This window comes from Volvox carteri, assembly GCF_000143455.1.
Source record: "Volvox carteri f. nagariensis unplaced genomic scaffold VOLCAscaffold_63, whole genome shotgun sequence".
Classification (NCBI taxonomy): Eukaryota; Viridiplantae; Chlorophyta; class Chlorophyceae; order Chlamydomonadales; family Volvocaceae; genus Volvox; species Volvox carteri.
The window spans coordinates 93,958-113,583 of NW_003307606.1; the positions used below are offsets into that span (position 1 = coordinate 93,958).

The following is a 19,626-nucleotide window of genomic DNA, read 5'->3' on the forward strand; positions in this document are numbered from 1 at the left end:
TAGAAACAAAAAAATATTGTTGCTGTACAGTGCTTCGGTGGAGGTTGAGCGGGGAAACTACTTTTTGTCGTGCAGAGTACATCTCGCTCAATTTTCATGCCAACGTGCCAGACTCGCTCAGTCATCGTGTTGTGTTGCTTTCCATTAGACTATAACTCTTGGGTTGCATCTATGCTGCAATACGTGTCCTGAGCAGCTGCGATCTCTGTGACCTGCACAGCGGCCTGGTGCAGTCACTACCATGAATCGGCTAGTCCCCTTTGCATTGTTAGTGCTATTGCAGCTAGCTGCTGCAGTCCGCATTCCGGCAGTCACCGAGGCAGCTGTGGGACGCGAGCTATTGAGCGAAAAGGACCATACGTATAAGGTTGATGACCCTGTACCTTTGTGGGCCAGCAAGGTTGGGCCATTTACCAACCCAAGGTGAGGAGGACACGGCCCTGCTGGAGTGAAGGAAATGGGCCAGCGGCACAACAGCCAGGCGACTGACTGGTCTGCGTACTGGTGTATGCAGCGAGACTTATGAGTACTACAGCTTGCCATACTGCCAGCCCAAGGACGGGGTCAAGCACAAGCTCCTGGGTATGGGCGAGGTCGTAGACGCAAACCGGATGGCGAGCACGCCCTACCAGTTGCAGTTCCGCAAGAACCGCAACCGGGAGCTGATTTGCGAGCAGCTTTTAGACGGTGACCGCCTAGCAAAATTCCGCAAGGTATGATTACGCCTCTGCGCGGGCTTTGGGACATGACATCTAATTGGAGCTTGGTCATGACGTTCAGGCAGTCAAGGAGGACTGGTATTTCCAAATGTACTACGATGATCTGCCCGTCTGGGGATTCATTGGCAAGATGGAAAAGCTTTTCAAGCCGGGTGGTGTGACTGAGTACAAGTATTACCTGTTTACGCACATCGACTTCGATATCAAATACAACGACGACTCCGTCATTGAGATCAACGTTTCGACAGATCCCCAGGAAGCTGTCGACATATCAGATGGTATTACGGATACTGTGAAGGCGCGCTTCACTTACTCGGTGAAGTGGACTCCCACGGCAACCATGTTTGAGCAGCGTCTCCAGCGCTATGAGCGTTTTCCACTCAACCCTGTCCACCTGGAGGTATGTGCCCATAAGGGGGCCCCGGGGAAAGGGGAAACTGATTGGCGGGTTTGGATGTAAATACTAGGAGTCGCTGCTCCCTTCACAATCCTTATTTCTCCGTCGTCCGTGCAGATCCACTGGTTTTCCATTATCAACTCCTGCGTCACCGTGCTGCTGCTCACGGGCTTCCTGGCTACTATCTTGATGCGAGTGCTCAAGGCGGACTTCATAAAGTACAACAAGGACGATCGTAAGTGCAGATGCATATCTTTTGCTTTTGCCTAAGCGGGAGATGACCCTCTGCTTCACGTTGTGTAGCTGCCATGGACGAGGAGGAGTCTGGCTGGAAGTATGTGCACGGCGATGTTTTCCGCTTCCCACCCCAGAAGAACCTGTTCTGTGCGTTCGTCGGCACAGGCACCCAGGTATGCATCATGGAGAACGTCCGCCTTACCTATCCCCCGTATGCAATAGTGTGCAGGCTTTGCGTCCCATGTGCATTGGATCAGATCTGCCCTTCCTGTGCCAACCATACCGCCTGCAGCTCTTCTACCTGGCCCTCTTCATCTTCGTGTTGGCGCTCGTGGGTGTCTTCTACCCCTACAACCGTGGTGCGCTCTACACGGCGCTGATTGTACTGTATGCGCTGACAGCTTGCATTGCGGGCTTCGCAGCATCATCGTATTATAAGCAGATGGAGGGCGAGCTGTGGGTCCGCAACATCCTGCTGACTTGCTTCGTCTACTGTGGGCCGTTCCTCATTATGTTTGCCTTCCTGAACACCGTGGCCATTGTGTACCGGGTGAGCACGGGACGGTGGTAACTTCTTTCACCGGGCAAGCCAGATCACACCGGTTGGATAACGTTTGTATGCAAGGGTTAAGGGGATACACATACTACACGGAGTGCGAATTTCGTTGTGAAGTTGCGCCTTGCTGCCAGGTTGCGCGAACTCAATGATACATTTAAAGCAGGCAGTTCTCCAAAAAGAGTTGTGTGTGTGTACTGTGTGCCATGGCTGCTTTCCTCGTGGCAGTCGACTGCGGCGCTGCCTTTCGGTACCATCGTTATCATGTGCTTGATCTGGAGCTTGGTGACAATTCCGCTGACTGTCTTTGGTGGTATTGCGGGCAAGAACAACCGGTGAGTGGCAGCCGCTTATTACTGAAGACTGCTGACGGAATTCTACATTACACCTGCTTTGAGCGCTGCGTTGACTGGCTCTGTTGGGAAATTAGGGCCAAGAATTTGAGATCTGACAGCTTGGACTTGCATCTACATGGATCGACATTGCTGCATGCTTGCTCGTGATTTTGTTCTGACAACCTTTACCCTTCCACAGTGCGGAGTTCTTTGCGCCTTGCCGGACGAACAAGTACCCACGCGAGATCCCGCAGCTTCCGTGGTACCGCACAACACTTCCTCAAATGATTATGGCTGGCTTCCTGCCATTCTCTGCAATCTACGTGGAGTTGTACTACATTTTTGCAAGCGTGTGGGGCCACAAGGTCTACATCATCTGGTCTATCCTGGCCATCGTGTATGTCATCCTCATCATTGTCACCGCATTCATCACCATTGCCCTGACATACTTCCAGTTAGCAGTTGAGGACCACCAGTGGTGGTGGCGCTCGTTCCTGTGCGGTGGCTCCACCGGCATCTTTGTGTATGGCTATTGCTTCTACTACTACTACGCGCGTTCCGACATGAGCGGCTTCATGCAGACTTCGTTTTTCTTTGGCTACATGTTGATGGTCTGCTACGGCTTCTTCTTGATGCTGGGCACCGTTGGCTGGCGCGCCTCACTGATGTTTGTCCGTCATATCTACCGCGCCATTAAGTGCGAGTAAGACGATTTGGACATGTTCGAGCCAATAATGGTGCTAGTGGAGTTTTAAGATGATCAGTCGACTTTGTGGGAGGTTATGGGAAGCTGGCGAAGCTGGGCTTTCGGCATGGGTCCCATTTGCTGTTCTGTACCATGATGCATGGTGTGTGCATGTTGGACTATCTGCGTATTGGCATCCGGCCCTTACTGCTAGGACCTTGTAGTAGCAGAAAGTATTCAAGGTTCCAGCATGCATCCAGAACGAGGTGCACGCGGCACGTTCGGACTAACAGAGAAGGTTAAAGATTGCTGTCACGAGTCTGTATCCAGCTATAGAAATGAGAGGTGATGGAAGGAATGGATGCGACTGGCGTCAACCAAATCTTTTGGGGATCATTGTGTGGTCCCAGCAGGGGTGTCTGTGAGACTGTAACTTCTGCGCATGGCTGTGTAATTCATGGTGACGTGATAACGGCGTGTGAATGTTTTGACCATGAACACTCCAATTTATGCAAAAAAAACTCCGCATGGTTATAAAGGGTTGTAGTGTTAGGAGAATGCATGCCCACCGGCTCTCGTCTTGAATTATTTTTGGTAGGCATTTCCCTCCATGCCGGCATGTTAGAATGCGTTACTGTTCAGAAAGCTTGTGCTAGTCATGGCCATAATCATGCCGTGCTTACTGTCCCTTTTAGACCTCTTCAGCAAGCTAAGGTCGATGGATCCCTAAGTTTTTGGGGCCGTCGGCCGGTGCCTTCACAAGTGGAAGGAAAGTCCATCTTCGGCCGCATGGAAAACATGAAACCATTTATGCCTCCGCGATCGCACACACATGAACAACCTCGTGCTTATCCAAGCATGTGAAAGGCACCGCTCTGGGATCCACATCCGCATCTACCTAGACCTCAGGGCAGGACGGAGGAAGCGGCCGGATGAGGAGCAGTTTGCAACCCTAATTGGTATATGGCCAGCGCGATAGATGCACCACCATCACAACCACAACTTGTCGCCCGCCTTACACCGCACAAGAGTCCCCCACTCCATCTGCCTCATCCAAGAAAAGGGGATCTAATCTAGCCCATCATGCCCTCTCCCGGGCCATTGTCCGCCTCTTGTCCTCTCTTTGCATGTCCCGTCTTTGCCACCCCCACCCACGATCAGACCCAGTCGCCACCTTAACAATACTACACCCTGGGAGGGTGTCGCCAGAGCGCACACATTGGCACGCAGGCAGGCATGGGGACCAATGGAACCTGCACACACCAATGACCCCCACAATGTATGCCCCTGCGCCCCTTAACAGGCGCTTGCACTTCTCTTGGATGGCTCAACTGGTAGAGGATGATGTTTTGTGTTGTCCAGATTTCGCGAACACCGCATCTAAACACACATTACTGCCAGCCCCCAACGCACATATATACATACATACGTAAGCACATACATACGACACCCAAACCGTCAATGCACCGGACCCGAGGGGGAGATAGACGGGAGAAACACCTGCATGCCTAGCCTCTCTCTACCGTGCCCCGCTGCCCTGCACCTGCAAACCCTCTCATGCTGCGTTAAAAGAGCTAAGCCAGCCATCGCTGCTGCAACCCGAGCCACTCACTGATTATAATATTACTAGCAGCACACAACATACATACGTCCACACCGCATTTTCCCGTGCACCCAACCATTAGCTTGGCCGCACGCCCATGAACTGGACAGTACCGGCCATAAGACAGCAGTGGGGCTATGACCCAGAACAGGCTTTCGGCTACACCACGCCAAGATAGCACCGGACCAATCGGGGGGCACCCGTCCTCCAAGCCACGCCCTCCGCCTGTGGCTGCAGCTTCTCACTGCCATCCCAAACCGCCGCTACTACACCGCCAACTCCATGTCTATCAGCTCCACAATGGCGCCCATCCTCATCCGTAGCCACATCCCCACCCACGTCCGCACCCACGCCCTCACCCTTACCCTCATCGCAGATCCAGGACCTCGTGGTGTGTCCGCGGGTTGAGAAACACGTGGCTACACAGCTCGTACAGCTCCTGGCCCGTGTCCGTGGGCGGGTGCACGTGGAAGCCGCGCTGGGGGCACTTCTGCACGAGACCCAGTCCGCCCGGGGTGCTCAGTCGGAAGATGCCGCACTTCTTGGAAACGTCCGACGGCGCCATGACGATGGCCACAGCCTCATCCAACATGGTCTGATAGCCGCACTGAGCACAAGCAAGGGGAGGGGTAAGACGAGCCACGGACGGGTGAAGCAGATACCAGATATAGACGGATACTCATGGAATAGATAGATACTGCACGTAGGTTTTAGAGGTTACCGACCAGTAGCGACTAGGGTAGTAGTCATTGCGGGAACGTGGCCAGATAGATAAAAACAGGAGCAACTAGCTGTCTACTCCAAAGGAGAAAAAGTGAAACAGCGGAATGACCACCTAGCCGCTGAGATGAAGGAGAAAAGTATCGGAAAAGCAAGTTAAGCGTAATAGCAAAAAGTCAGGCTACCAAAGCGCAGAGCATAGGCGCAGAGCATAGGCTACCGAAAGGTATACGCAAGGGGAGGGGAAGCAAGGAGGGCATGCGGACGACAGGGGACATCACGGAAGGAGGAGAAGGGCATCATACGATGCGCGAAAGCCGGTTGAAAGAGTCAACCGGAGGGGTCGGTGTGGAGGTAATGGAAAGCGCACCCCAGCAGACGCACCTGGGTGTGCACATCTACCGACGAAAGGAAGCACGTCTGTGTGGGGTGCGTGTGGATCCACCCCAGGGGATATAGCTCCCGGGAGAACTGCGCCTCGAAAACCTCCTCCTCATTCAGCGCCGTCACCGTATCCGTGGTGCCCTCCTGCTTAGGGATGATGAGCGTGGTGATGGCAAACGTAGAGTCCCCCGCCAACAACCTCCCCGCCAAGATGCCGCACGACTCGATACCACGGGACGTGTTGGACCGTGCGTAAGCCAGGAACTCCTCCATGAGGGCGACGCTGACGTGGACGTCACGCAGCTGCGCGCGCTTTCGAAGCTCCTTAGGGCCTCCGGATGCGGGGCCAGTGGCAGGAGCAGGTGTGGAAGAGATGTCCGTTGGCGGCGGCGGCGGCATGAGAAGCCCAGGAGCGCCGTGCTGCGTACGGCAGGTGTCCGGCAGGCCGTGCGTTGAAGCGGGCAAGTACGTAACCTGGGAAGGAGGAGGAGGGGAGAGGGAAGGAGCAGTTTGCCTTCAGCAGGTTCAAGGTGAGGGGGGTTGGGGGGCATACACGTTCGCATCGTTATGTCACGTCATATTTCGATGTGTTGGCGCGCCGTACCCTTCCAATAGGCACACAGACACGCCAGGACACGTCCCCAGCGGCGTAAGGTGACCCAGCTCCGCTCGACCACCCGCCCAGCTAGGCAGTCAGACACACAGACTCACCGAGACCTCCTGCGGCCCTAGAGATGGTCCCGCGGAAGGATGAGGTACCGCCGCCATCGCCAGTGCCATTTGTTGTTGCTGCTGCTCCATCACTGCCGGCGTCAGAGACAGGTGTGTAACCTCGCCAGCCACTGGTGCTGGCCACGCTGATGAGGAGGCGGAGGGACCTCTGTCAAGCACTGGATAACGCGGCATCGCTCCGGCATCGCCCGAACTGCCCCTCTGGAGCTGAAGCTGTTGTTGCTGTTGCTGCTGATGAAGCTGAGGCTGTGACGTCGCCCCGAACAGCGCATGCCGGGTGCTATTGGTGGAGGCAGCATAGCTGAGCGCGTACTTGGGCTGCGGGATGTCCCCAAGGCCGCCGGTGGAGAGAGCTGCCAGGGATGCCGCCGCTTCCGCCGCCAGTGCGTAGGGGTCCGCCGGCGGCGGAGCCACTGCCGCCGCCGCTGCCGCGGCGGCGGCCGGCACTGGAGGCGCCATCGGAACCGTTGTCCCCAGCACCTCCAGCAGGTCGTCCACTTTGAAGGGCACCTGGCCATCTAGGTTTACGTCCGCAGCAGCAGCAGCCGGTGGTGGTGGTGTTGGTGCGCCCGAGGACGCCCAGTCAAGCTGAGGCAGGGCAGACACGCTCAGCTGGACGGCATCCGCGGGGCGATTGCGTGAAGCGGCGGCTGGGGGCTCGGGCCTATCCTTAAGTCGGAGAGAGGCTTTCAGCCGTTCCAATTCCGGCAAGAAGGATACTAACAGATCCTGGACAGGTGCACCATGCAGCGGCATGCGGAGCAGCATCAGAGGGGCAGGTTAGGGGGTGCGGGTGCGGGCAGGGTCCCTGGCATTGACATAGTATTAGCACTTTTCGCACTAGGAGCATCTAAGAGGTTAGGTAGTATACTTAAGTAGCGCCTGTAAGCAAAACTGTGTTTTTGGCATTACTACATACAGCACACTGTAACAACCACACATACAGCTATACATAGGCCGTTACTAGATAGCTAGGTGGTATTGTTTGGTATAAAAAGTTCATTACATCCAGAAGTTCTTTTTCATAATTGTAGGCTTTGAAATCCTTCCTAGGTTGGTAAATATGTCAATAAATACTCTTAGGCTTATATTCGATTGAGCATGGTTTGAACGCAGGTTATCATTGTTTGCTACTACATTACAGGCTAATAAATAATATCTATGTATACAGAGATATATTATACAGTATTATAATACACATAACGGATGATTGCGGTTTACATTTATAGTTTTATAGTTTTGTATGAGGCCTTATTGCAAGTATAGATATTCTCTATGCGGTACCTCAGACATGGATCGTTCATACCATGTTGAACACTGCCCATCCCATCAGCACTGGGCACATAAGCAACATTGGGCCAGATCAGTAGTACGGTGGGGGACCACGTGCGAACCCCTGGTGACGATCTGTTTTGCCATGTTTGTTGTCTAATAGTTTCAAGTATGTAATATGGCCCTTCTGCAATCGCTTTTTAAAAAGGATAACCCAAGGAAATCCCCGGGCTAGCAGGCTCTTTACGCATGAAAATGCCGCCTAAAAAAAACTAAAAGAACCAAGGAGGGCGTTGCAAGATGCCAGCGACCATGAGCAGCAGCAACCCATCCAAGCTCCGCCCTCTCAACGATTTTTCAGATCTTCGCAGGTTCTCATCCCACCGCTTACAGACAGGGGCCCCCTGCGTGCCCCGGATGGCCGCCCGCAGTAAGTACCTTTTTTAAACCTCTGTAGGTGGCGTTGCCGTCCCGGAAATCCCGGTGGGTTGGAATGGTCTCAACCACAAGACTGCACACGGCATGAAGGTAGGAAGTAGGTATGTAGGAAGGCAGGAAGGCAGGCAGAGAGGCGCTCAAAGAGTAAGAAAAGACTTTGAGGCCTTGGGCTGACCAGCTTCTGACAACGGATTTGCAAGCGGTTTGGAAAATGAGCGAACGGGACCAGGATTTGGGAGGCGCGGGCTCTAAGGCGTGGAGAGTCCCGGAGGCGAGGCGGGCCGATGGGTCCCCAGGTGAGGCACGGCAACCTCAGGAAAGCCGAGACGAAGTGCGACACGGCGAGACCAGGCAAATCGAAGCAGGTATTTCTCCCTCCCTCCTTTTCCCATCACTGACGCTCATTACCGCATGACATGCTCAACTGAAGCAGCTGATGAAAGGGTCCCCGTAGGGCGCCTTTACTAAACGGCACGAACACGCAGGGCTGTTTTTGGGGGGGGGAAGCGCGGTGTTTTATGTGGTGCGGTCACCCAGGACCTCTTCCCTTTCGAGCCTCGAGCAGGTGCGAGGCAACCGGTAACAGCAGGCAACCCAGCGGAACAGGGAAGAACAAGACGAGGCATTGGGTTTACCTTGCGAATCTGAGTAGCATTACATACAGCTGCTCCTCATCTCCAATAAGCCGATAATCCGCTGCCTGTCGGGAAATGACATGGGGGCGATGCCATATCACAGCTTCAGGCCGGATGGCCAGGAACGCAGCACGTTCGTCGTGCCCGCGAATCTTCGACCCGTGACCTACCTGTTTCAGTAGCAGCTGAGCAGACATCAAGTACCTGTCGAGGCTAACGATCTCATTGACAGGTCGTTTGGGTGCTTGCTCGCTGAGATGTTCAACCAGCGACTTAGGCTTTGTAGCGCTGCGGCCCACCGCTGGCATTTTGGACCCAAACTTTTGTTGTTCGCAAGCGCGTTCCTATAATCCAGGCTACACGGTGTGCCCACAAGACCCTCGGTCCATTCGCCAAGAGGACCCAACGGAAGCTGCTATTGTACTAAAGACTGTTCATTTAGTTACAGCAACGACAGCCCATGTCAAAGGTTTCTGCAGAGCACAAAAATATCCAAAAGATTTGGGAGCTTCTGAGACTATGACGAGAGGAGCTACCGAAAGTGATGTCTTGATGACTTCAGGAAAAGTGAGATTTCTGACATACTGTGGCAGGGTGCACCCAGCATGCTTTGCTTCGTGGAAACCTTGCGGAGGTAACTGTAGGCGTTGGAAACAGTTAGTACGGAGAAAACCATTTATCATAGTACGGGCATGCGCTTGACAAACAGTCCTGTCCGTGAAGTGAAGTGACGTTTAGGAAAAGATAACTTGGGTGGATTTGGCGAACAATCTGGTGGTTGTCAAATATGGACCTTCTTTCATTTAAGGCCACGCCGCTTTCAAGCCTTAAATGACAAAGATAATTCTAAATCATGTGTATGGCTGAAACATGATTCATCAAAGCGCGCTGCTAAGAATCCACACGCTTGCTTTCGGCCACACGCGGCTCTTGACCGCTGCTGAGGTACTCACTTACGCTTTAAGCTTTGTGACCAAATAAAGAATGTAAGCCGTTATATCCTCCTTTGGGGGGAACATGGTCCTTGGCGACAGAGCTACTGCACGGCTTGCGCAGTAGCCGCAACATCGCACCACCACACTTAACTCTGCACATTACAAGCCTCAACTTTCCATAGCCCCACGTGAATCACCCGACCCACATGACGACTCTAAATTTCCGGTCCACCCTGCATCTGTAGATTGGCCGCCGCCGCATCCTCTACCATGGCGCCCTTCCCCGCACTTAGGCAACCGGTAGCCCTTTCCCGCTCAGCTGCTACCCCTGCCGCAACCCCATTCCTCTGGAGCCTAAACTCAATTACTTGCAATGCTGGACTTAGCCAAAATAGGAGTCTCAGTATTCGCACCAGCAACAGCCTCCATAACAACAGCCCTGTCAGCAGCTGCTGTGGCGGCGGCTGTGGCTGCGGGAGCAGCAGGTGCAATGGCAGTTACAGCTACTGGCGGCTGGGTAATGTGCGTTGGGCGTCTTTGCCGCGACGACGCGGCTATGCATCCCAGTGTCGCGGCTCGGACATCCCAGCCGGCTTTTCTTCACCACCATTATCTTTCGCAAGAGCAGCCGCCGCCGCCGCAGCAGCAGCAGTAGCAGGTTCAGCTGCTACTGCCACTGATCCGCCCACTCCTGTGGCGGCCTCGCGACCCCAGTCCCCCTCCCTCCCCCTGGTTGACCCGGCAGTGCTCAGCATTGCGGACGGTTTGCCAATCCGGTAAGAAGGGGCCCTCGGGACGTTTTGTTGGTCTGCTGCGGGAGAGGCCGGGGAAAGGTGACGCAGTAGTGGTGGGGATGTTTTGTTTTGACCAGGAGGGCGGGCTGTTTGATGGGGGTGGGGGGTGGGGGGGAGTGGGTATTCATGTAATGGGTTAAAAAACACATTTTCCCACTTGCCGCCCCGTTTTCCTTCCCCCCCTCTTCCCTTCCCTCAGTGAATGCTTGGAGGACGTTCTGACGGGCTTGGACCGCAGCAATGGCCTGGTGCTGCAGGTTGGCAGGGAGGGGGTGCCTCTGTGTGTGTGTGTGCCTTTGCCTCCCCTTTCCCCCATGTTTCCCCCTTAATACTTCACTTCTTTCCACCCCGCTACCTAAATAACCCCCTCCCTCCCGCCCTCCCTTCCACCCCCCTTCTTTCAGGCCCCCCCTGGAGCGGGCAAGACCACGGTTGTCCCGCTGGCCCTCCTCCGACACGCACCCGCCTATCTGGGGGGGGAACAGAAGATACTGGTGGGGGGTTGCGCCTTAGAAGGAAGGGGGGGCCTTAAAGTTGATGCGAGTGGGAGGTGGGGGGAAATCAGTGTGACGATGAGGGGGGAGGAAGCTAAGGGTCGCCGACGTGGGGGGGGATGGGGGGAAAGATGAACCACGACGTGGGAGGGATGGGGGGGGGAGAAGGAGGAGAGGTTAGGAGGGGAGAGATCTTGGGGACCAGGTACTGTTGGTAAAGCCAGGTGATGGGGTGTCCTGTTTGGGTTCAATTAGCAATACTGGCGAGTATTGACACGGAGATGGTGGGTGCAAGTGTCATGAACATGATGACGATGGTCGTAGCGATGGTGATGGTGGTGGTTGTGATGGCCGTTGTGTTAATCCGTGTCGTACAGGTTTTGGAGCCCCGGCGTGTGGCTGCCAAGGGCGCTGCTCGCCGCATGGCCTCCTCCCTCCGGGAGCCGGTGGGGGCCCGAGTGGGGTATCGCGTGCGGCTGGACAGCAAGGTGAGAGGGGGCGGGGAGGGGGGTGGGGTTGTTCATCGTCAATGCATCAATCAGTTGTGTCCCACTGCAGCCGCCACCACCACCAGTACCGACGGCGCTACTGGTGGTGTGTACCATGTCCCTGCGGCGGCAGGGCGTCCGCGGGTGCCTGCTTTTGGCCTGTGGCTGCTGCCCAACCAGACCCTGCCATCTCACCCCCCAAAACACACACACACACACAGAGCCTCCTCTTCTCCTCTCTTCACCCAGATTGTGCCTTTTTGCAAATCGTTACGGAAAATGTATTTCGGGAGAGCTCCGGAAGAGGTTTGAAGTGGGAGAAAAGTCAAATCCGGCCCTGATTCCCCCCCTCCCCCTCCCCTTAACCCCTTATACCCCCCCCCAGGTGGGGCCCTCCACCCGGATAGAGGTGGTGACGGAGGGGGTGTTGTTGAGACGGCTTCAGCGGGACCCGGAGCTAGCTGGCGTGGGTGCGGTGAGGGGGTGGGGGGGTTATGCCTAGGAGGAGTGTATGCAAAGAGCAGGGAGAGGGGGAAGGGAGGTGGCGGGGGAGATGTATGAAAAATACGAGGAAGGGGAGAGGGGAGGGGAGAGGGGAAGGTGTGGGGGGAAGGGCGACACAAGTGACCCCCCTCTAAGCGTCCTCCATTTTGCACATTGGCGGCCACACACACCCGCCCTCCAGCCCCATGTCAGCTGCCGCCCCGTGCCGCAGTCGCCGTGGGGCCCCACTCGTGTCACAGTCACGCTGTCGTCAGCTGTGCGGGTGATGTCGAACCCGGCGATGCAGCACGGTGCCGACCACCCCGGCCATTCGTACGGCCACGTCCTTCCCCATGTCCGTACACTACATGTTCCTCGACCCTCGTATTATCCCCCCCCCATCCCCCTCTACCCCCACCCCACCCCCAACCCCCAACCCCCAACCCCCACCCAACCGCCAGGTGGTGTTTGACGAGTTCCACGAGCGGAATCTGGATGCCGACCTGGCGCTCACGTTGTGTCTGGACATTCAGAGACTGGCAAGACCCGACTTGAGGTAGGCGGTTAGGTAGGTAGGTAGGTAGATGTGTATGTATGTATGTATGTATGTATGTATGTATGTATGTCAAACCAAAGACAAACCCTAAACCCGCTCCCACCCCCGCTCCGGTCTCCGCCGCCCCGGCCCCGGGGCAGGCTGGTCGTAATGTCCGCTACGCTGGGGGGGGGCCTGGGCGACAGAGTACGACATCTCATGGCGACGGCGGCAGCGGAGGGGGGAGATGAAGGCTCTTCTGGCGCTGACGGCGGCAGCTCACACAGCGGCAAGTCGTCATCGTCATCCGTACCATCATCCGTACCAGCGTCAGCATCCGTACCGTTGGTAGTTAGCGAGGGCCGGTCATTCCCGGTGAAGACGATCTACCTGGGGCGGCCGGAAGGTAGGGTCGGGGGCGGGAAGGGGGGACGAGGGGGATACGACATATGTGTATGCTCTTGACCCAATTCCAGGTCGCTCGTCCACCGTACGGCGTGTACGACGGATTGCATGAGGGATTTTGGTACATGGGGTATTTCCCCCTCCTTTCTCTCGACCCGTTCGACTCTCCGTCCTGACAAGTCCTGCCCACATCCCCCTCCCCGCCCTCACACGCCCCTCTAATCTCCCCCCCCACCTTGCCGGGCCCCCACCCCCATCTCCCCAGTCGGGGAGCGGAATGCCCTGGAGAGCGCGGTGGCGGCTGCTGTCGGGGTGGCGCTCCGGGAGGCTGGATCTGGATCTGGATCTGGAGGGGGTGGAGATGTGTTGGTGTTCCTGCCGGGGGTGGGGGAGATCCGCACCGTGGAGAGATTGCTGCAGGTGCGTATGTATACACGTATGTCTGTATGCATGTATATCGCATATGTGGTTATGTGGGGTGCGGATCCTCTGCTGTAGCTGGTGCCACATGCACCCACCAAACCCTCTCTCTTCCTCTCCGGACTGCCCCAGTCAGGAAAAGCAGTTGGTGCTTTTGCGGCATCGGCATCACCCTCTTGCGATTCCTCTCCTCCGCCCCCATCCTTCCCGCCAACTCACAGACCCATTCCACCACCCCTGGGACTCGACTCGACTCTCCTTCACCTCCCTTCGACAGGAGGACGGCATCCCCCGAAAGTACGGCGTCCGTGTACTGCAGCTGCACGGCAATATGGCCCCGGATGAACAAGACGAGGTGCTACGGCCGCTGCCGGCGGGGGCGACTGGTCGTCGTCGGCGGGTTATCCTGGCAACCCCCCTCGCGGAGTCGTCCGTTACCATCGACGGCGTGACGGCGGTGGTGGACTCGGGGCTGCGGCGGGCGCCGCGGTACGACCCAGCAACCGCCGTCAACCGACTCGTAACGGTGAGGATCATTTTTGGTGGGGAACTTGTAAATACACACATTTGAAAGGCACGGTTGGTTGTGTGTGACAGCGTGTGGTTGTGTGTCAGCGTGTTTTGTGTGACTTTTCATGCGGGTGCAAATCCCCTCCTGCGTTTTTCGTTGCTTTCCCCCTCCACCCCTGCTGCATAGTTCCTTCCGCTGCTGGGCTCCTTTTCCTTCCTTCCCCTGTAACCCTCCCCCCCTCCAAGGGGACAATAAAATACCGCCCGCCCACCCCCCTATCCCCCATCCCACCCCACCTCGGCAATCATCCCTCTAACTCGCCTCTCCGCCTTTCCGTCGTACACATCTCTCCCCCCACCTCTCCCCCGCCGGCACCAGATGCGCATCAGCGAGGCCTCCGCGGACCAGCGACGAGGTCGTGCAGGTCGTACGGCCCCCGGCACGTGCTACCGCCTGTGGGCCGAGCGGGAGGCCCTGCCGTACGCGGTTTCGGAGCCCGAGATCCTAACTGCGGACCTGGCACCCGCGGCTCTGGAGCTGGCGCTGTGGGGCAGTCCGGACGGCGCGGGGCTACCCTGGCTGGACCCGCCCCCCCAGGAGCTGCTTACAGCGGGGAGGGAGCTCCTGCAAGTACGGACAAATGACGCGATACCGTACCACCACGCCCGCGACACCACCTTCTTCCCCCCGCCCGCAATTTCCCCGAGCGCCCTGCGTGTCGCCGCATTGCCAAACCTTCATAAAACCCTTCCCCCCTCCGCCGCCGCTCTTTAAGGCATCATAGGACTTCGACAGTAGTTTCTTTGACTTTCGCATCATCAAGTAATTCCTCCTCCCTCACGCCGCTCGATTCCCTCGGCCTCCGGCTGGGATCCCACGCACAGGACCTGGGTGCTGTGCATTCGGTGACTGGGCGACCCACGGGTCATGGCCGCATGCTGGCCCGATTGGGGGTTCATCCCCGCTGGGGCCATGCGGCGCTGCGCGGCGCCCAGTTGGGTTGCGCCGAGTTGGCGGCGGTGGTGGCCACCATGCTGGGCTCCGAGCGGGACATCCTGCGGGGGGCTGCTGGCGGTGGTAGGAGTGCGGACCTCATGATGAGGCTGGAGGCCCTGGCGAGGGACGGTGAGAGATTAGGATTGGGGTGGAGGAGGAGGTGCTGCCATGTGCGGTTTACGATGGGGTGGTGGTGGCGCAATGCAGACGTACTATATGAGCTTTGTTGTATTTTCAGCAGGATTGCAAAGTGAAGACTGAAAAAGAAGTTGTAAGGTGCAGATTGAGGGCGATTAGAAAGGGATTATGTCGACCCACCATCGCTCTGGAGATGTGCGCGGGATATTGGTCCTGGGGTAGGGTGTCTACCGGAACCATTGTTATGTATCTTTGCGCTTGGGGCAATGTCGCAGCCTATGAGATCTAATCGAGGCGCGACTATTGCTGGTTGAAAACTTATTCCTTCCCCGTCGGTCGTGTCCTTCGGGACCTTCCGCAATATTTGGCGGTCTTCGGACCCACCTAATTAAGGTCTACTGCTCATTTAGGTATTGTTACATGCATAAATTTGTTCGCCCATATGTATATACAGATGAAAATAAAATGCATAATAGGAACGTAGCCATAGTTAACCGTAAGAGATAAACTGTCGATTCATGCCGTACGAGTTTTGTCAGAGGTGCCGGCAAATGCAAGAATGTTGTGGAGGGTAGGATATGGGGGAATGAAAACTGGAAGGGTGGGGAACCCCTGTGGCAGGGGTATTGACGAACAGAGGAGTGAAGCAGGGGATGGAGCAGGAGATAAGGCTTGTTTGTTTCCGCGTCTTGTCCACGTCGCGTCGTCATCGCGAGAACTTATATGGACCCAATTGTATATGGCCTGCGTATTCGTTCCCTCCCTCCCTCTTTTGGTCGCTGTCGCTGTCGCTGCTATGTACCAGATGCCGCACTCGACCGAGCCGCCGCCAGTCGCATATTCCAGGGAGCCCGATCTGTGGCGGCGATGGTAACGACAATGGTACGGCGGACCTCCACTGGCGCGTCGGGCTCCAAATCGTCATCGCCCACACCATCCGCGGCAAGTACCGCAAGAGCCGTCGATGGCGATGACGAGGGTGGCGATGACGAGGATACCGCGATGGCGGCGGCGCTACGTGAGGCCGGTGTGGGTCCCCTGGAGTCAGCGGACGCATCGGAGGCTGAGGAGGATGATAATGACGGCGACCTCACCTCAACCGTTGGTGTCGGGTTTGACGCTGACGCGGAAGCAGCCAGCCCGCTAGGCTTAGCCCCCGGCCTAGACGTCTCCGGGCAGCCCCACCCGGGCCCGGCTGCGGCTGCTGCGGTTGCTGCGGAAACCAGCACCAGCAACGCTGCTGGTAGCAGGGGGGGCAGCCGCGGCACCACAGGAAGCGGTACCAGAAGCATCAGTAGCAGTAGCATGAGCATCAGAGGCGGAGGAGATGGTGGTGATGGTGGGCGGCTGTTGTCTCAGTCGTCATTCGAAGCCCTGTGGCGCGAGCAGATGTTGCGGGAGGGTCTGGTGGGGGCGCTGGTGGCGGCGGCCTACCCTGATCGAATTGCGGAGCGGCGGCAGCGGCCCAACAGCCGACCTGCCTTCACACTCTCCACTGGTGGGCATTAGCAGCAGCAGCAGCAGCAGCAGCACCCCCTTGCTCCTAATACAAAATTTCCTTCCTTCACCGGGTTGAGGTCGAAGAAGGCGAAACGTGTGCCACGGGAGAGGCCGCAGCTCTCACAGCAGTACCAGCAGGGACGTTTACCTTCCAGGTTTCCTCCCGGCGGCTGCTGCTGCTGCTGCTGCTGAAAAATACTCCTACTCATTACATTGCTTGCACTGCACAAGTATGACCTCTTAACGCAGATACGACCTGTTCTGTACAGCTCTCGGTGCGGTTTGTTGAGCAACTATGTTTGTCCCCACCTCTTGAGGGTGAGGTTGACCCTAAGTACTTTCCTTCCCCCGGGTAAATACAAATGTGGCTGGTGAGTAGGTCAGGTAGTACGACTGCCCTCAGAAGACGACCCGCTGGGGCAGTTTGAATACTTGGCGGTAGCGGAGATCGGCGGCAAGGGCCCGGCGCAGTCGTGGCGTAGCAGCGGCGGTGCTGGTGGTGGTACCAACGACACGGTTCGATCGGCGGCTGGGCTCAGTCCTGCGGCTATTGAGCGGTACTTGAGCGATATGGTGCAGGTGCGGGAAGGGGTGGGGTATGGTTGGTTGTTGGTTGCGAGAAGGTTGTGTTTCCTTGACAGACAACCTCACCGTGAACCAGTTTTGGCCGGCTGTTGCTGCTGTTGCTGTTGCTGTTGCTGCTCCCGATCATCTGCTGTTGTCCTTGCTGCCGCATCTGCTACATTTGTTAGGTACGTAGAAGCAGCTAATAATGTGCAGGTTTACACGTCGTGCTCGCCAACACACATCCACACACGTGGGCACATAGCTATCTTCACATAGTCTCCTATATATCGCCCATGTCTTTCTGCTCGCGGCTGGCGCGTTGTACGATGTACCCGTCTGCTCACAACATCGCCCATACGGACATATGTACATGCATACACACGCACAGGATCGCGAGGTTGTGTTTTGGGCCAGCGGCAGTAAGTCGGTGTTGGCGCGGCGGCAGAAACGGCTGGGTTGTTTGGTTCTATCGGAGCGGCAGGTGCCGGTCTCAGATGCGGCAGCGCTGCCGGCGCTGCTCCAGGTGAGCAGGCTTTCGATGGTGGGTCCAATGTGCTCTATGCTTGATTTTTGTGTGTGAAACTTAACCTCAACCTCGACCTCAACTTCGACCTCAAACTCCCCGCTATGTCCCGCTAGGGATTCAAGGAGATGGGCGGGGTGCGCGGTGTGGGGCTGAATAGGAATCTGGAGGCCTGGCGGCAGCGGGTGGTATGGCTGCGGGCCCAGGCAGCTGGCAGCGGCAGCGGTGGAGAGGCAGCTGCGTCCGGGTCCCAGCGTCTGAAGCCATCCTCGCTGCGACTGGCGTCTCTGCCGGACTTGTCAGATTCTGGGTTGTTGTCGTGCGCGTCTCGGTGGCTGGGGCCCCACCTGGCCGGTGTGCGCAGCAAGGCGGACCTCTTGAAACTTGACTGGAACGGGATCATCATGTGAGTGAGTTGCGACACTGCTGCAGTATGTGTGTGTTATGTGTTTTCATGATCGGAGCTGAGATGAGGGCAATGGTGATGGTGAGACGCTGGTGTCCTGACGCTGGTGTCCTGGTGTCATTTGCGTGTGCACAATTATGTTTATGTGTATTCGAGCGGGGCCCAGATAGGGGGCAGTTTGAGGAGGTGGGACGAGGGGAGAAAGGGACGATGTGAGTCTATGCGTGGATGGAGTACGGTATCGTAGGGGGATGTGTCGATAAGCACGGCATTTTCCATACGACACCGCTAGTACACCGCTCATCATTTACCCACCAAAATCACGTCTCCGTTTCCCCCGCCCCTGGGTCAGGTCGCTAGTCCCCTGGGAGCTCCAACAGCTGGTGGAGTCTGAGGCGCCCTCGCACCTGCTACTGCCCACCGGTAGCCGTGTGCTGGTGGACTACAGCGCCGACCAGCCCACGGTGCGCTGCCGGCTGCAGGAGCTCTTCGGGCTGCCGGCCACACCGCTACTGGCGGGAGGCCGGGTGCCGCTTACCCTGGAGCTATTGAGCCCAGCGGGCAGGCCGGTGGCGGTGAGGGAGAGTGTGTATTTGAGGGGGGGAATGATGTGGCGTGTGCGGAGGGTGTGTGAGGGACGGGGCCTGCGCGTAACGGATGTTGTGGGTCTTTCAGAAACCTCCAAAGTCCACTTCTTGGGCGCCAATGGCGGCATTGCCGGGCCTGGGCCTCCGCAATAAGTGTACTGCACGGCTGCTCAACTGCTTATTGGCCGTGTTCCCGTGTTTTGTTTCTCCCTCACCTGTGCCGTTTTGTGTATTGGCTGTGCTGGTGGCTGTGTGGCTGCCGCGGGTGCTATGGCGCCGCAGGTGACCTCTGACCTGGCCAGCTTTTGGCACAACAGCTATCCAGATGTGAGGCGGGAGCTGCGGGGCCGCTACCCCAAGCACGTGTGGCCTGAAGACCCGCTGCAGGTGCGGAAGAAGGCTTTGTGTGGTGGCGGGTGGAGGAGAGATCGCCCTTTTGTCATGAAAGCACGAACTGAATTACGGGGGCGCTGCTGTGCGGATGTGCGGATGTGGCTACGGGTGAAGCTTATACCCCTACTCATATATCCAACCATAAATCTTCAAAGGCTTGGCCAATTGTATCTAACCTCATCTTATTTATGCTATCATTACGTTGGTGGACCTCCTGAAATAGATCCCGTGAATTGCGTCCTCATCGTCGTGGCTGATTCTTGGGTGTCACGGCACACGTACAGGCGGAGGCTACCAGGCTGACTAAGAAGCAGCTTGAGGCTGCAGCGGCTCAAACCACATCATCATCATCATCATCATCATCATCGTCATCATCATCGTCTGGTGGAAAGGGCAATGTCGGCGGCGGCAGCAACAAAGGCGCAGGCAGTGGCGGTGGCAGCGGCCGCGGCAAGAAGAAGTAGGCCCACATGTGTGTATGTGGTGACGTGTCCTCCACATCAGGGAGGGCTTCGGTCGGAGGAGTCCATTTGTGCATCCGTCTGCCGCCACACCACCTTGCGCTTCCCACGGTGTGCAGCCTGGGTTCCCCCTCTCTGTAACATGACACCCGAAACTCCTCTCTGTCTGGTTGAGCCTCAGAGTACTAATATGTATTCCACGCAAGTGGGGGGTATCCGAAGCCGAACAGTTGACCTCTAGCCGTCCGTGTCTGGAAACCCAGGCAAATGAAATGCC

The 19,626-nt window shown here is 56.9% G+C and overlaps 4 protein-coding genes across 4 annotated transcripts; 2 read left to right on the forward strand and 2 right to left on the reverse strand.

Annotated features, from left to right (window-relative positions):
• Nucleotides 1-127: 127 nt before the first annotated feature.
• On the forward strand, nucleotides 128-3,531 carry VOLCADRAFT_110022 (uncharacterized protein). Its single transcript, XM_002956579.1, has 8 exons — nucleotides 128-423; nucleotides 515-713; nucleotides 781-1,119; nucleotides 1,234-1,351; nucleotides 1,420-1,526; nucleotides 1,646-1,903; nucleotides 2,138-2,244; nucleotides 2,444-3,531. Exons 1-8 carry the CDS (start codon nucleotides 242-244, stop codon nucleotides 2,949-2,951), a joined length of 1,818 nt encoding a protein of 605 aa, XP_002956625.1. The 5' UTR covers nucleotides 128-241; the 3' UTR covers nucleotides 2,952-3,531.
• A 1,368-nt stretch (nucleotides 3,532-4,899) lies between these two features.
• VOLCADRAFT_67197 (uncharacterized protein) lies at nucleotides 4,900-6,035 on the reverse strand (the record flags this gene model as incomplete). The annotated part of the gene is made up of 2 exons (XM_002956621.1): nucleotides 4,900-5,139; nucleotides 5,637-6,035. 2 exons carry the CDS (start codon nucleotides 6,033-6,035, stop codon nucleotides 4,900-4,902), a joined length of 639 nt encoding a protein of 212 aa, XP_002956667.1.
• A 312-nt stretch (nucleotides 6,036-6,347) lies between these two features.
• Nucleotides 6,348-9,021, reverse strand: VOLCADRAFT_119460 (uncharacterized protein; the record flags this gene model as incomplete). Its single annotated transcript, XM_002956622.1, has 4 exons — nucleotides 6,348-7,097; nucleotides 8,079-8,151; nucleotides 8,714-8,778; nucleotides 8,884-9,021. Coding segments are annotated over 4 exons (1,026 nt in total), but the record flags the coding sequence as incomplete, so codon positions are not given.
• Nucleotides 9,022-10,021: 1,000 nt separating this feature from the next.
• On the forward strand, nucleotides 10,022-19,352 carry VOLCADRAFT_119461 (uncharacterized protein; the record flags this gene model as incomplete). Its single annotated transcript, XM_002956580.1, has 20 exons — nucleotides 10,022-10,133; nucleotides 10,394-10,424; nucleotides 10,642-10,699; nucleotides 10,847-10,936; nucleotides 11,314-11,424; nucleotides 11,810-11,899; nucleotides 12,369-12,463; nucleotides 12,604-12,848; nucleotides 13,113-13,267; nucleotides 13,545-13,793; nucleotides 14,157-14,408; nucleotides 14,663-14,903; nucleotides 15,718-16,410; nucleotides 16,792-16,991; nucleotides 17,368-17,502; nucleotides 17,619-17,908; nucleotides 18,261-18,345; nucleotides 18,391-18,483; nucleotides 18,778-18,882; nucleotides 19,173-19,352. The coding sequence occupies 20 exons, from the start codon at nucleotides 10,022-10,024 to the stop codon at nucleotides 19,350-19,352; spliced, it is 3,510 nt and encodes a 1,169-aa protein (XP_002956626.1).
• Between the last annotated feature and the right edge of the window lie 274 nt (nucleotides 19,353-19,626).

Coding starts and splice junctions, on each gene's coding strand:
- VOLCADRAFT_110022 (XM_002956579.1), top strand. CDS start 242: ATGAATCGGCTAGTCCCCTTTGCATTGTTAGTGCTATTGCAGCTAGCT. Junction 424..514: donor GGGCCATTTACCAACCCAAG/GTGAGGAGGACA, acceptor TGGTGTATGCAG/CGAGACTTATGAGTACTACA. Junction 1,120..1,233: donor TCAACCCTGTCCACCTGGAG/GTATGTGCCCAT, acceptor TCGTCCGTGCAG/ATCCACTGGTTTTCCATTAT.